The sequence below is a fragment of the Sciurus vulgaris genome, assembly GCF_902686455.1.
Source record: "Sciurus vulgaris genome assembly, chromosome: X".
Lineage (NCBI taxonomy): Eukaryota > Metazoa > Chordata > Mammalia > Rodentia > Sciuridae > Sciurus > Sciurus vulgaris.
Window position 1 is genome coordinate 21,809,740 of NC_136471.1, and position 16,828 is coordinate 21,826,567.

At 40.0% G+C, this 16,828-nt stretch overlaps 1 protein-coding gene across 1 annotated transcript; it reads right to left on the minus strand.

The window, feature by feature from the left end:
- Positions 1 to 13,006: 13,006 nt before the first annotated feature.
- On the minus strand, positions 13,007 to 13,942 carry LOC306651061 (olfactory receptor 11A1-like; the record flags this gene model as incomplete). Its single annotated transcript, XM_079123602.1, has 1 exon — positions 13,007 to 13,942. The coding sequence occupies one exon, from the start codon at positions 13,940 to 13,942 to the stop codon at positions 13,007 to 13,009; it is 936 nt and encodes a 311-aa protein (XP_078979728.1).
- Between the last annotated feature and the right edge of the window lie 2,886 nt (positions 13,943 to 16,828).

Genomic DNA, 16,828 nt, shown 5'->3' on the forward strand with positions numbered 1-16,828 from the left:
CGCTATATGAACTCCTGTCTGTCTAGCTTCCTAGTTCCTGAAACCCACTTGCCACCTCAGAACTTTCTCACATGCTGTTCTTTTGTCCTCCCCCATTCCACTTTTCACCTGGGAAATCCTTTGGGTACCATACTGTCTTTTCATGATATACTCATAGAACACCCTTACTCTTTTTCATTTTAAGTTTTTCTTTTTTTTTTTTTTTGTTGTTGTTACAGGGGTTTAACCCACAGCTGTTTAACCACTGAGCAACATCCTCAACCCTTCTTATATTTTATTTAGTGACAGGATCCCGTTTGTTAGCACCTAGCTAAGTTGCTGAGGCTGGTTTTGAGTTCACAATCCTCCTGCTTCAGCCTCCTGAGCCACTGGTATTACAGGTGTGTGTCACCATGCCCAGCCTCATTTTAAGTTTTTCAAGACTTCAATTAAATAATTATCTGAATATATTTTTATATATTCATCTTTATAGAGGAGATGTATATATTTTACAAAGGCGGGATCCCTATCAGTTTTCTTTGACTACTACATTTCAAGCACCCAGAAAAGCAATTAACACTGAATAAATTGTTCAATAAATACTTGTTAATAAAGGAATGAAAAAGAGCCATCTAAAGTCATTTCATTTACTTGCTAAAGCATCATGTTGCTCTCACTTGAGGTGTGGTTATTTAATCTTGTGGGCCAATTAGTTTCACTCTGTTCCCCAAACCACAGTGTACATCAGTATCCCCTGCCAATCATCTCACAAATGTGCATAATTCCCCAGGGGCAACAGGTAGAGAGTATATGGCTCAGGGCAGCCCATCCCTAATAGTGAGAAGCATGCCAAAGTGAATATCCTGCTCACTGTGGTAGTACAGCTTCCCTGCTGAACCCAAAAGGCAACACTTTTCTATTATTGTGCTTTGGTTGATATACTTGCCTATGCAATGTGAATAGATTTCCTCTATTTAACGAAACATTATGTTAATGATTGGACAGAGTAATTAATAGCAAACCAGATTAAATTTTCATGTCTCTGTACAAGCCAAAGAGAAATTATCCCCATTAACCTGATCAGTACAAACTGTCATACTAGATTAGAAGAACTGCAGCTTCAATTTGTACCTTAACCCCCACTGTTTTGACCAGATGGCTTGCTGGTACTTCAGCAGCTGCTCAGGAAAGAGGGAGAGGGAACCTGAAATGGGCAAGTCCGGGAGAAGAAGAGGCAAAATGGGCTGCAGGCCTGATCTAAAGGAAAGTTGCCAGCAGTACCTGCCTAACATTTCTTTACAGATCAGCCATGGTGGGAAGTGGAGAAGGCAGTGTTGGTCTCAGGGCAGTGGCACTGACTATATACAGGTGAAACATTACAATTGTATTTCAGAGCAGTGTGCGTGGGAATAAAACTCTGGAGAGAAGGCCTAAAGACAGAGTCTGGCACCTTAGGAAGAGGGAACTGCCAAGAGTTAAGCAGGTATCAGGAATTCAGCCAAACAAACTGCATTTGAGTGGGTTTCAGAGGTTAATTGAAGTACAAAGCAAAAATGGAGGCGAACTATATGCAGTGTATCCTGGCAGGGTTCCCAAGATTTCTAAACTTTAACCCACTCTGTTTCTTTCTCTTCTCAAGCTCTACAGGTTTCTCAAGTTCACCTTCTATCTTCCATCTCCATTTGATTACAAAAGAGGATTTATTAGATTGGCTCACAAAATCTAAGGCCGGATAGTCCTACTGTGGTCATCTGCAGGCTTGAGAACTGGAGAAACCATAAATTATTCAGTCCAAGAAGCTGGAGTCTCAGAACAAGAAGTACCAATGGCATAGTCCCAATCCTAGACTGGAGGCCTGGAAGGTCCCTGGAGAATTTCTAGTGAGATTTCACGTTAGAAGACTGAAGAAGCTGGAGCCTGAGGCCTGCAGGTGATGACAGTAGCCATAAACCCACTCACTCAAGAAGAATGGAACTTACATCCTCTGATGCTTTCTTTTTCTTCCACTTTTTGTTCCATCCAAGCCCCCATCCTATTACACAGTGCCACCCACACTCAGGGTGGGTCTCATCTCTCTATTTGCTGTCCCACATGCCAGTAATCTCTGAAAACACCCCCATATACACCAGAGTCTCTTAATTCTAAGTGTTTTCTAGGCATCTCTCAATCAGCAACTCAGGTTAACCATCACACATGGCAAAGGCTATATTAGAGGTCAAGATAAGAAATAGGTAGAGGGAATCTGGGAGTCCCAGGAGCAGATAGAATTAAAGTAAATATTAGAAAAGCCTATAGAGAGACAACTCAGAATCCTACTCCTTGGGGGGCACTAGAATATCAATTGAGGAATCAAATAAGAGATGTGGACTCTAGAAGAAACTTACAGGAAACCAAAATAGAACCCCAATTAAAGTCATGGGAAAACAAAATGAGAATAAGCCTGGATTTCTAACATGTCCCTGTGTCAGACTAGTATTGTTCCAAGAGCCTAGGACAGAGCTGAACCCACAGGAATTGTTGAGTGGCCCCAGGCATGACCAAAATTACAAAAGCAATTTGTCAACTCCCTTCTTGGTAAAGAAGCCAAACATACAATTTCTTCAGTGCTTTGTAGTATCTGTTCTACTAGCTGGACTGATTGCCTTTGAGAGATGAATTCTACATTGTTAACACAATGTCACAACTCCATGATCTCGCCTGTAGTTGGATTTTACACCCATTTTGAGCTCTCTGCCATGCAAAAATTTGCCTCTGAACATTCTAGCACTTTATTGAGCATACTAGAAAAACCATTTTCCATTCTGGTTACTATTCTTTTCAAGAACATCATGTCTTATTGAGTTTCTCTTGAGGGTTCAAAACAAATGTCAAACCTTCCCCGTTTTCATTCATCACTTAAAATGTATTGACATCTTTACAGAAACTTTGCTTGTGTTTAGAGTTTTTTCCAGAACAAATCATCTTCTTCATCCAAATTGGACTCTTCAGCCATCTTTCTTACATTTGTAACACATAAAAATGATTAAAGAAGCAAATATCTTATCTTTCTAATATTTCTATGGGCCTTATGGATGACTGAGTGATCAATTCATGCATCATCATGGACACCTTCGCTAAATTTTTTGTGGCAGTCCGAAGTCTTGCTCTTGAGATTATTCATCTCCTCATATACATCTCTTAACATCTAAAGTATCTCACTTGGAAATTCATTTCACACAATATTTGATATTGATCCTTTAAACAATAGCCACTCATTTTTGCAGTAACATAAAAATAATATGAATTTCACCACCAATGCTAGCTAGTTCAAGAGTGATTGGCTGACTTTGAAAGTTTTGTTCCTGAAAGTTAAAGCCTGTTGCCAGTTTGGCCTTGGTCATGGTTCCAAACGTTGAGTAACAACTTCCCTTTGGGTAATGTAGATGTAACCTCAAGGACAATTATTTTAGAAATTAGGCCATTTATGTTGTTCTTTCTCTTTCATATATTTTGTAATCATTCTCTCAACCAGGGCTAGCTGAAGGTCACTGCTACATGAGCTTGAAGGGAAGATAAATAAGACTTGGGAGGGTCTGTCAGACTGTTTCATGTACCTATTAGACCACACTAGAATATTTTTATCCTATCTCTTGAGTAATTACATTATTTGGTAGTGGTTAATAAATAGCAGGCTCTGAAATTAGAACCAGATTTGAAATGTTATCAAACAATTCACTAATCTGGTCCATTAAATAGCTTACTTTCACTGAGCTGCAGTCTCCTTATCTACCCAACAGAAACAATATTTACCTTCAAAGTTCATAAGAATTAAATTATATAATATGTGCAAAACAATTAGCTTAGTATCTGGCACATATTGAGCTATCTGCTATTAATTGATGGCAGGACAAGTCTGACTTAGTCAAAAGTCAGGATGTCATTCAAAACGTAACATAAAACCTCTATGGATATTGGCTCTTCTTATTCAAAAACTTCCATCAGAGAGCAATGTCAGAAATGATATTCCAGTCTGGCCACACTTTAAAGGGAGGCTTGGGCTCTCTCAGACTTCTGGGATATGTTTGTGTTTCCTTGGGACATGACCCTGCACCCATTACTCCTGAGCTGAAGATATTGTGGACCTTTACCTTCCCCACTGAATAGGACTTGGCTCTCACTTTTCTTCAGCCATCCCTATGCTAGTCAAGGACTGAAAGTTTCCATTAATCCTCTGTGTCTCTGTGAACCCAGGATGATTTTATTCAAATGAACTTCCTTCTCAATGGATTGATTAATTGAGGTACTATTGTCTGCTTTGTCACTTCCAAATATAAAACAATGAACTCTACTTCCAAGTAGATAGCTTAATGTGATCCATATGGATAAACACGTAAGGGTACTCAGTATTTTACATGTAAATGAAACCTGCATTTTGAAACCTAAAATTGTGTTTAAAGTATTAGTTTTCCAAATGTATCCCTTTTTTGTAGCTGGCAAAATGATAAACTCCAAAGTCTACTTGTCTATTCTATAAATACGGCAGTCCAGTATCCTGAACCAGCAAAGTTCAAATTAAGAGGTTTACTTTATATATATTAACCCTAACTACAATGATATATCACTTATCTAACAGTCCTCTTTCTGGAAACCATAATTGTCTATTATTGACAGAGCTAAAAACTAAGAATTTCCCTTTAAAAACCTTAGGGCAGTCAAAAACTATGCACCAAAACTCATGCAGAGTACTTATAGAAAATCCCCTAAGGCTCCCAATCTTGTTTTATACGCAATTGTAACTCAGCTTTATTTCTGAGCCTAAGGTAGAACAGAAAAAGTCAAAGGACTACTAGAGGCATGAATAAAGTTATCAGCAAGCAAAGACTTTAAGAAGACAGGGGACTTGTTTAAAAATAGACAGCCTGAGGGTTATTTAGTGGGTGATTAAATAATCTGATACATTGCAAGATATCTCTTTAGGATGCGCCTAATATTCTACCTCAACCCATGATTAGTGTCTATAAAGATGGCCTGAAATCAACCTGAAAAGGGCAAATTTTGTCAGATACGCTTGGCATAAAAAGACAGACCTATGCATTTGAGACAATCAGCTACTGCAAGGGAGGTTTCTTCTGTTTGGTTAATGTACTTGCAAACACTGTCTTCCTGGCCAATGCCAAACAGATCAGGTGTTACGATATCTGCCAACCAAGGCATGTCATACTGGGTTCTGCCAGCTTGGCTTCAATGAACAGATAAGACAGATAAGAGATTGTGACGAGCACATGGTTGATATGTACAAAAAACTGAACTGATGCTAGTAAAATATCTGTAAACTATTTTCTCTCCCCTCCCTGAGGTGGCACACATGTGGATATCACTAGTCCCAGTGGTGCCTGAGTTATTTTCAACATTCAGTTACTGAGTGGCTATTTTATTCTGTGTGTGTGTGTGTGTTTATGTGGTGTGTGTGTGTGTGTTTATGTGGTGTGTGTGTGTGTGTTTATGTGGCATGTGTGTGTGTGTGTGTGTGTGTGTGTGTGTGTAGGGGATTGTTGTCAAAGGATGAGCCCTGAAAACCCAGGGAGTTTATGGAGGCTTCCCTTTAGACAAAAAAAAAAAAGATTCTCTGGGCAGGCCATTTTGCCATAGTACCTTCCAGAAGAAATATGTTCCAGCAAGAAAAGGAAGTGTTGGCAAGGAAAAGGAAAACTTATTTTTCCAGGTTTCTAATGAAGTCAGGGAATTTCCTCTCACCTTGTTACCAATAATAAACATAACTTAGGGTGGGGAGAAGTACAAAATAATGACCTCCCAAGGAGCTGTTATGCACTTACTTTTAATAACTCCCCCTGAGCCCATCTCCCAGTGAAGTTCTTTGTAATCAAAATGCCTTCTTTAACTATGTCAGGTATGACCAATTAAAACTATCTACTCTATAGTGAATGAGGGACTAATTCTTTAATCCCAATAATTAGTATTCAAAGATGGGAAGGAATATGACAAAAGAAGTAGGTCATTGACTATAAGAAAAGAAGCTACTTACAAGCCTGGCTGCAAGGTGCAGAGGTAACTTGTAAGTAATGGCATTGTGTAAGTATCTATCTGTGTGTGAATTCTGTATGAAGACATTTACATGAAAGATGGTGTGTGTGTGTGTGTGTGTGCATATTTGTATTCATACATATATCTGCATCTATAAGGGTAATGTGTGTCTCTGTTTAAAAGGGTTATTTATATTGGGACCATTTAGTAGAGACATAGAGTCCAATACACTTGGGGCTAGCTCCTAAGGGCATCCTATATCTAAGCCTAGCCTCTAGTAATTAATGTTTGTAAGATGGCTGAGAATCATCCAGAAATATTAAGTGGTATCAAATTCACTTGGTATAAGAAGGCAGAAAGTTATCTATTTGAAACAATTACAATGAAAAGAACTTGGCCACTTGAAAGTGTTTCTCTATTATTTGGTACATGCACTTTTATAGAGAGCATCTCCTTCCCTGCCAATTATAAACAGATCAGATGCTACAGTATCTGCCAACCAAAGCATGTCACACTAGGTTCTGCCAGTGTGGATATGGGTCTGTGTGTCATCATCTTGTGTCTGTGGTATGTGTGTGTGTGTGCGTGTGTGTGTGTGTGTGTGTGTGTGTGTGTGTGTGTGATCTTTCAAGTTGGGGTCTGTTTATGCACAAAGGTATAGCAAACATGAAAGGACGTACATTTTTTTGCAAATGAATCAAATCTGATTCAAACCTGTTTCTTGTCAGCACCTTGTCTTGACCAGCATTTTCTTCCTGGTTTCCTGTTTCAGTGCCCTGTTTTGCCTTCTTCAACAGGGATCCCACGGGTCCAATTTGGCTCAGTTGGAGATTGCTGACATTATCTGACCTTGCCCTCCCATCCAGCCCAGTAGCCCATTGCCCCATCCTGTAGTTTCAACTGCATTCTCTTGCCAGAGCTGCCACCTGTTCTTTGGTCCATTCTGGCCAGAGCTGCTTCCTTGAAACTGACCTAATGACACTGCTTAGGCTAAGTTAAGCACTAATCCTGGCAGACCAAGGGTGGGAACAAGGTGACGAGGTTGGACTGCAGGATTTGCATGGTGTGAACCAGGCTCCCATTGGGGGCGGTAGAAACCAGCATGTATGAGAGACAGTCTGAAGTAGGAATGGTTGGTTTTGGGTGGAAGAGAAGCTTTCAGGGTCCTTGGTCCAAAGGAAAAAACAAGTAGAGAATTGAAATGAGAGCCAAGTATGGAAGGTACTGATTCATCAGTGAGAGGAAGAGTGAACAAAATGCAGAGTGCTCTGGACTATCACTGCAAAGTGAATAAGGAAGTCCCAATGCTATCCCAAGAACATACCAGCATTTACTGGGCACTGGGCATATCTCAGCTAACAGGACATCACCTAAACCCTCAACAAGCTCACTGTGTGTTCAAGGAGACCAAGAAGCAAGTTTTGTTCACAGTTCTGTATGAGAAGTGCCACAATAGATGAAAGAGAAGACTTCCTAGGAACATGGAATTAGGCAAGTAAAGAGTGGGGAGGGAAATGAACATTTAAAGGCTACCCACTTGCCTTCAAGATCAAGTCCAAATCCCTTGGCTTGGAATAGAAGGCCTTTCATGGGTTGGCTGCAGCTTCTCAAGTCTCAGTTGTCACCACCATTGCCCACACACTGTACACCCAGTCACACTAGATTACTTGCAGTAGTTTGGACACGTGTGCTCTCTTTCACGTCCAAGCCATTGCAGATGATGTTTACCTTGCGTGGAATGCCCTCCCCAGGCTCCACCCATGAAATCTCACTCATTATGATTCAGTTGAGATGATACTTCCACCAGGAAGTCTTCCCTTAATCTCACTACTATCCCCCAGATGGATCTGAGTGCCTGAATGAGTTATCCAGGGCTGCCATAACAATTCACTACAAAGTGAGTGGCTTTAACCACAGAAATCTATTTTCTTCCAGTTATGGAGCGTGGAAGTGTGACATCAAGACAGAGTCGGTCAAGGAAGAATCTGTCCCATGGCTCACTGCTGGATTCTGGTGGCTTGCTGGCCATCTTTGGCATTTCTTGGCTTCAAGATGAAGCTCCCCAATTTCTGCCTTCATGTGCACATGACATTCTTCCTGTCTGCATGTCTGTCTCTGCAGGCCCACACTAATGACCTCATTTTAACTTGATTATCTCTGTAAAGACTTTATCTCCAAATAAGGTCACATTTTTGAGGTACTGGGCATTAGGAATCCAATATATCTTTCTTTGGGGAATGCAGTTCAATTTGTAAAATTATCAGTGCTTTCCAAGTGCTTCAATGGGACCTTACAGTTCTCATAGAATTAATCAACTTAATTATAATCATCTAATTGCCTGTCTGTCTCATCAGGCTGTGAGCTCCATGAGGGCAAGGATTATGATTTATATCTTGTCGTATCTGTAGTATTTGAAACAAAACAAAGAACATAGTAGGCATTCAGAACATATTTGTCACAATATAAGTGTCACTCCTTTGAGCAAAGACCAATCTTTTCACATGTTCTCTGGACCTTGGACTTTCCTGCCATTGCAGGGACCATATCCCTACAGTCTTCTGTATATTCAACTCCCTCTCTTCTCCCTTAAAATGTGTTGTAATATTTTACATGGCAAAACTAACCCTTCCCCCAAGCTTTCTGTTCCAGCACTGACAACATCTATTTCCTTTGGGAACCAGATTCCTCCAAGAATTACATGTAGATGATGTCTTCTCTTATTTACCCTTATTTGTTTATTTATTGATTCTTTTTAGTTATAAATAACATTTTTATATAATTATAAATGCATGGAATGTAATTCATTCTAATTTAGTCCCCAGTACGTTTTATGTATTCCTTTGTCTCAATCCAATATGACTTCTGCATGCGTGACTCTACCAAAAGTGCATTTAGTGAGGTCATCAATGTCTTCCAGGTTAGCAGATACAATGGTCTTGTCTCTGTTTTCAGCTTACTCTTCCCCTCATCAGCCTATAGCATGATTTATCAGGCTCTCCTTGTTAAAATATTCTCTTCCCTCTACTTGCATGGTTTTTCTCCTACTTGTCTATTCCCTCCTACATTGCTGCCCATCCTTTATCTAAATGACCTCTAAATGAAGTTCCCATGGCTCCATTCTGGGCTGTCATCTCTTCTCCCTTTAAACTGTTTCTCTACATGATTTCACCCACTTCCTTCTTTTAAATGCCACCTACGTGTTGATGGCTTCTCAATTTTTATTTCTGGACCAGATACCTCTTTGGAGTTCCAGATCAGTGTATTTAACTACCTACTTAATATCCACTATCATATCAGAACACTCTTGTACAAAATTGTTATCATAATTTTTCCTCTCCTTGAAACCTGGCTCTATTCCATAGTCCCCCCACCCCATCAGCGAGTGGCACAAGCACATATTCAATTCACAAACCCGTAATCAGAAATTTATTATTAATGCTTCCCTCGATCACTAAGTCCTATCAATTGTGCTTGTGAAGATATCAAGTTCAGCTGATTTCTTTCCATCTCCCTCACCACTCTTCTAATCCACACTATCACACAGATAGCGTACTAACTGATTTCCTATCTATGTGCCCTCCACTCCCATCAAAAATCATTCTCCACATAGCAGCTAGAGAGATGCTAAAAAATAACACGGGGGCTGGAGTTGTAGCTCAGTGGTAGAGCACTTGCCTAGTACCAGTGAGGCACCAGGTTCGAATCTCAGCACCAAATATAAATAAATACATAAATGTCCATTGACAACTAAAAAAAATCTACAAAACTAAAAAAAAAAAAAAAAAAAAAAACATGGATCATGTTACTCTACTAAAAACCATTCAAGAATTCCATTCTCAGTTGACAAAAAAAGTCCAGCAAGGCCCAGCTTTACTTGGCACCTGCCTACCTTCCCAGCCTCACCTGCAATGTTCTCTCCCTTGATTGCTACATCCTAACCCTGCTAGCTTTTCTCTATTCTGCAAACACTCTAAGATGCTTACCACTACAGATCTTGTTGCTATCTATTCCCTCTGTCAAAATCCTCCCTTACCCCAACCCATCTCATAATCTCTTTGCCTGACTTACTCCTATCTCTCTGTTCTTCAAATCTCTGTTCAAATGTCCTGTGTGAAGAGAAGCCTTCTCTGGTATTCCCAACACAATCCAAATGAAGTACACCTTCCTAGAATCCTGAACTTTTTCTTCATAGTGCTTACCACAATATTAAATTATTGAGGGATTGTCAGGATATAGGTGGTACTCAAACTCAAGGACATAAGAGTTTAGGCAGGGTAGAAGACATAATTGTTCAATCATTCACTCAGAAAGTATTGATTCATTGTCTCCTGTATACCAAGTATTATTCTTCTGGGCACTGGAGACACAATGGTAAAAATGAGATAATTCCACAAAACTAGGTCTATGGTGAATCCCACAGAGAATAGGAGATCATCATTTAGCTCAATGTATTAGGTGGTATAAAACAGGCAAGGCTTCCGGGTGAGGATGATGATGGAACAAAGTATTTTAAAAGGGGAGCATTAGCTAGGTGCCACATAAATGTGGGCAGGTTTTCCTGGCAAAGGGCAGAAGTAAGGGTGCATGAGTGTAATATGGTAAATTGTGAGATGGAGACTGGTGGGAGACGAGATTGAAGGAGGCAGGAGCAGGATAATGGAAAGCCTTGAGTCCCACACTGAAGAGTTTGGATTTTAGTGTATGGAGGTGGGTATCATATGTCTACTGTGTGCATAACTCTATGCTGGGCGCTTGAGGGTACAGCAATACAGCTGTACCTCCGCCTCAGCCTTTTTTTTTTTTTTTGCAGTGCTGGGGATCAGACCCAGGGCCTTGTGTTTGCAAGGCAAGCACTCTACCGACTGAGCTATATCCCCAGCCCGCGCCTCAGCCTTTGAAGGGTTCACAATCTCATGGGAAGATAGGACCTAAGCATAAAAGGCACAGAGCAGTTCATTCTATCTGTCAGTTGAAGAAGTATAAACTACTCAGGGGAGAAAAAATGGACAGTCTTGGAGGGTTCCTGGAGAAGGTACAACTTGAGTTCAATCTTAAAGGACTAAAAGGGGTGAATTTAGGTAAACTACAGACATTATGAGCATTTCTTTTATTCATATATCCCACTAAACTTTTGTTAGGCTTTTACATTAGGTGGTTTCACATTAATTATAGAATTTTAAAATTAAGTTAAATAAGAACATTAGAACCTTACTGCTGAGATTTATTTTTACAGGTACTTTTTTCAACATCTACACATTCTATAAACAATGTAAAGACATAATTTCTGAGCAATTTGAACACCAAGGACTCCAGACTATAATATCTCAGACTGAAAAATGTCTAAATTGTTCATTATTCTATTCCTAGCATCCAGCCCAATGTGTAGATAATATTAAGTTTTCAATAAATATTTTTGAATAAATGAATACATGTATTGTCTCCTTCTCCAGAGTAGAATCTTTTGACTTTTTCCTCTCTTGGAGTGTAGCTTTAATATGCCAGTTCATAATGTTAGGTAGCTGGAAACAGATACAAAAATAAGAAACGGAAGCACAAGTTAGTCCATCAAGAAACTCATGTATATAGCAGAAATGGATCTGGCAGTAGAACAGAGAAAAAGAAATGAAAATGCAGTAGGTAGCTGTAAATGCTGGGAAAACCTCAATCTAGAATAAACTGCCAGAGGCAAGCCACATATCCAATAGATTGCTGTAAGTGCTTAATGCACATTCCTTCAAAATTAGTCTACTACAGGGTTTCCATATACTCTGTTAGATTCCACCTTTATCTTGGTAATTTCAGGTCAAGTAAAGGTGCAATATTATTATTAACCATTGAACACAGTCAACTGCCCAGCCAGAAGGAAACAAACATGGCCTCCTCGTTTAGGGAGATCCCCCATTCTTATGGGGATAACGTGGTTTCCACTCCTCCTCCAGCCCCAGGATCTTCTATTTTTATTTACTTATTTATTCTCTTACTTGCTTCTATGATTTCTTTCTCTCTTTTTTTTTTTTTTTTCTTGTTTCTTTCTCTTTTTTTGTACCAGGAATTGAACTCAGGGACACTCAATCACTGAGCCACATCCCCAGTCCTGTTTTGTATTTTATTTAGAGACAGGGTCTCACTGAGTTGCTTAGGGCCACACTGTTGCTGAGGATAACTTTGACCTCACCATCCTCCTGCCTCAGTCTCCTGAGCTGCTGGGATTACAGGCGTGCACCCTGTACCCAGCTGACTGAAGTTTTTGACTTGCCCTTTTAGGTGTATGTTTGTGACATATTCAATAGCAACTTCTTCTTTACATACTATAGCACATATTTTATATTGTCTTGTGTTGTGTTTTCTTTTTAAAATCAGTAATGAGTCTCCTCAACTAAATAAAATCAAGAATTTCCTCTTTTGATTTTTTTTTTTTTTTTGGTGCCAGGGATTGAACCCAGGGGTACTCTAGCCCTGAACCATATCCCCAGCCCATTTTATTTTTTATTTGGAAACAGGATCTTGCTAAATTGCTAGGCTGGCTTAGAACCTGCCTTAGTCTCCCAAGACACTGGATTATAGGCATGCACCACCACGCCTGAATTTTTGATTAACATTTATTAACTTTACATATCAATGGGGTTCAGTGTGATATCTCAATATGAAAATTGAACACAATTAAAATATACCTGCCATGTCTTAACTTCCAAGGTGAAGCTTTTGGAAGGATTACATGCAATAATGATGTATTATCTATCCCAGAGTGGTTCCCCTCCCATCAACTTGGAAGTGCTTCTCCAAAATATAAATATGTTCAAGGAACAGTAGGTCATCTCAAGGAGACTAAGACTAACTCATCCCTAAAATCATAAGATTTGGGGATTAGCCAGTATTTGACATTATAAAAATTATCATCTATCCTGTGTTGTCCTAATCTGATTGGGACTTCTTTGAGCATGGGAAGAATGCTTCGACTTCAGGTTGGCATCAGTTTTGTTGGTTGAGTGGAGCTGTCACTGCAGGATCAAATTCTCAGCTTCCTCAGGGCATCCTTGACATCTTTGTTTTTGAGACTGTAGATAAGAGGATTACACAGGGGAGTGACAACCGTATAAAGCAAGGAAAAGGTTTTGTGTAGAGTTGGCACCTGGCCAGCCAAGGGCACTGCATAGACCAGGATTAAAGTCCCATAAAACAAGGTCACAACCACTAGGTGAGAAGAGCAAGTGGAGAATGCCTTTTGCCTACCAGTTGTGGATGGCATATGCAAGACCACTGAAAGAATCCTCCAGTAGGAGACTAGGGTTAGTCCAAAGGGGACCAGGGTCACCAGAGCTGTTAGACTCATGCACACCAGGTTGATCAGATGAGGATCTGTGCAGGAGAGTTTCTGTAGAGGTTTCAAGTCACAGAAGAAGTGGTCAATTTCATTACCGCCACAGAAGTTCAAGCTGGACACCATAGCACCCTGGAATGCAGCAGCCACGGTGAAGCCACTAAGCCATGAGCCAATTGCTAGTCCCATACACAGAGTTTTATGCATTAATGCTGGATAGTGCAAGGGCCAGCAAACAGCCAGGTACCGGTCATATGACATCACTGCCAGAAGATAACATTCAGTACTTCCCAGGGCCCCAAAGAAGTAGAGTTGAATAATACAACACACCATAGATATTGCTCTGTTTTCTCTCAACAAATCCACTAGCATCCTGGGCACAATGTTGGATGTATAGCACACCTCTAGGCATGAGAGGTTCACCAGGAAGAAGTACATTGGAGTTTGGAGAACCTGTTGAGTGCTCACCAGCACCACGAGGAGAAGATTTCCAGAAATGGTGGCTAGGTAGACAATGCCAAACACTAGGAAGAGTAAAGGACTCAGTTTCTTAAGCTCTCCAAACCCTAGTATGATAAACTCAGTTACCATCATAGTGGTGTTTCCTGGCCTCACAAAGGGCATAAATTCCTGAGGAAGTATTTGCTTCTCCATAACAACATATCAGATCATACCATTACTTAGATTTCCCACATGGTTCAGTTCTTTCAGTGGGTAGAGCTCTGTACTGATAAGGGCATTTCTAGGGGACTGATCCTCATCAGAGTCAGTTAAATTTGCCTTTAGGAAACTGTTTCTAAAACTCAGCTGAACCTGTCATCTTGTTAGGGTGTGAAATAGGGAAAAGGAGACTAAGTGGGAAAAGGAATGACTCAGTGAGAAGCAATCCCCATCCCCAGCAGAACAATCCAGAGTACAAACACTGGTAGCAAGTTGAGAGCCCCAAATTCACGTTAAAAGGAGATGTGTAGAGACCATGTTTGGAATTCTTAGTGCCATTTTGAACAGAGGAAAATTCTTAAGGAAAATTGTTATTAAATATAGACAATTCCAAGAAATGAGAATCCAGGTAATAAATCATATTTATGTCCTTTTTGATCAGAGCATGAAATGACTGAAATGGCAGAACTGAAGCACAGAGTTATGTCATTGATGTTACTGCATCAGCCATGCCTATTTGGTGCCTACATCCATGAGGGAGCAGGACAGCAGTTGCCAGAGAGCGTAGATTCTGGAAAACCAGGAGTATCTCCTAAAAGAAAATAAGATTTTCTTATTTTTAAATCTTGCCCTAAAAGGATAGAATGTAGGCTTCTGGGAAAAAATACTAGCAGCTGACATTTGGAACTACTGGTTGAATTTGTGTTGCACACATCTAGGCACACACACATTTATAGGTAGTCACACATATAAAGATTAAAAGCACACGTTGCCTTCTTTGTTGTCATTTTTAAATTTTCCTTTTCCCAGGTCAGTCTTCTAGAAGCAAAATATTTGCTCCTTGTTTCTTTACCCTTAATTCAGATATAATGACATTAGAAAGTGGCCACGAGTTAGATCAAAGTGTCTAAATAAGCAAGTTTTCCATATGGATTAGCAGCCCTGGGAGAGAAATTGGCATGTTTTCTTATTCAATTTTGTTTTGGTGTATTTTTCAAGGTAGTGTGGTATAATGACTAAACAAAGGAACCTTAGAGCCAGACTCCCTGGTTTGGCTGTGTGACCTTGGACAAGTAACTTTATCTTTCTGATTCTCAGTTTTCTCATCTGAAAACAAGGTGTTATGGATTTGGAATGTCCCCCAAATGCTTACGTGTTGAAGGTTTACCTTCCAATGCAGCAATGTTCAGATGCAAGGCTATTGGGAAGTGATTGAATCACAAGAGCTCAGACTTCATTACTGGATTAATCGGTTGATAACTGAATGGATTACTGGGAGGTGGTGGAAACAGGCAGGAGGGTGTCGGAGAAAGTAGGTCACTAGGGACATGCCCTTGTGGATTATGTCTTACCCTTGGCCCCTCCCCACCCCACACTCCCTGCTTCTTGGATGCTATAAAGTGAGCAGCTTTCCTCTACCATGCCCTTCTGTCATAATGTTCTGCCTCACCTCAGGCCCAGAGTGATGAGACCAAGTGACTATGCACTGAACCAGTGAACCAAAATAAATCTTTCCTCCTTTAAGTTGACTCTCTCAGGAATTATTTTATAGCAATGAAAAGGTAGCACACAAGGGCAGTAAGACTATCTCACAGTGTTGTTTTGAGTACATGGAAAGTAACTAGAATAGTGCTTGGCACATAGTAAGCACTAAATAAGTATTAAAGACTTTTGTTTATAAAATAAAATTATTTATTAAAAACATTCCCTACAGAAGGATTAACCAACATTACTAATCACTGCACTGACATAAGATATACACTATAAATGCACAGGAAGAAAATTATACATTTCTCATTACTTCTTAACCATTTCCTATCACCACTTAATTTTTTTAAAAAACTTAATTTATTTTCATCACTTGATTTTAACACTTAATTTAACTTGAACATCATTTAAAATAACCTCAATATCTATCTATGGAATTATGTAAGGATTAGATGAGATCATGTATATAAAGTGCCTGCCACATAGAAAATGATCTATAAATCATGGCTAACAACAGTACTAAAAACAATTAGCCTAGAATCCTCAAAGGAGCACGTGGCAGAGTCAAGATTCACGGCTCTGTGTGACTCCAAAAGTCATGAACTTTCTAATACACCAACTGACACACTGCCTGCTATTATTTCCACGTGGGTGTATATGTACGTGTGTTCTGAGTTTGTGTGCAAGGGGGTTCAGAATTATGTCCAAAAGGGTTAAAGGCAAACTCTCCACCATGATCTTGTACCTTTTCACCAGCCTTGTCTTATGCATCCACTTTGTACCAGTTCCCCACCATGCACGAGCCATGGGCACCCACACTGCTCTCTTTGTTCTTTTGGCTTCTGTTTCTGTCCAGCTCCTGACCCTTCTGTCAACCTCCTCTTTGAGGGGAACTCAGGGTTTTCTTTGGATGTTCTCAACTCAGGCTCCTGCCTCCTCCTCAAGAGCTTTGGCTCAGACCCATTCTCCTTGGTTTCCCCCAATATTGAGGCCATCATTAACTGTTTCCTTTAAAGATGAATATCCACCCCCACTTGGTCATTGCTTTCTCTTTTCTCTGATTCATTCTTATTTATAATACCTGTCACATATAACATACAATACATTATATTTAATTCTGTCTAATAGCTTCTCTCCTTTAATATAGACTCCATGAGAGGAGGGATATCCTCTCTTTTATTCACTACTGAATGCTCAGCTCCTGGAACATTGCCTGGCTGGCACAGAGGAGAAACAATAAATTTTTGCTCAATGATTTAATGAAGCAGTGTGATAGAGTGAATGGTGCTTTGCCTCTGAAGTCAGACAGAACCATGTTCAAACCTGAGCTCTGCCACTTACCAGTATGTGACCCTGGGACAT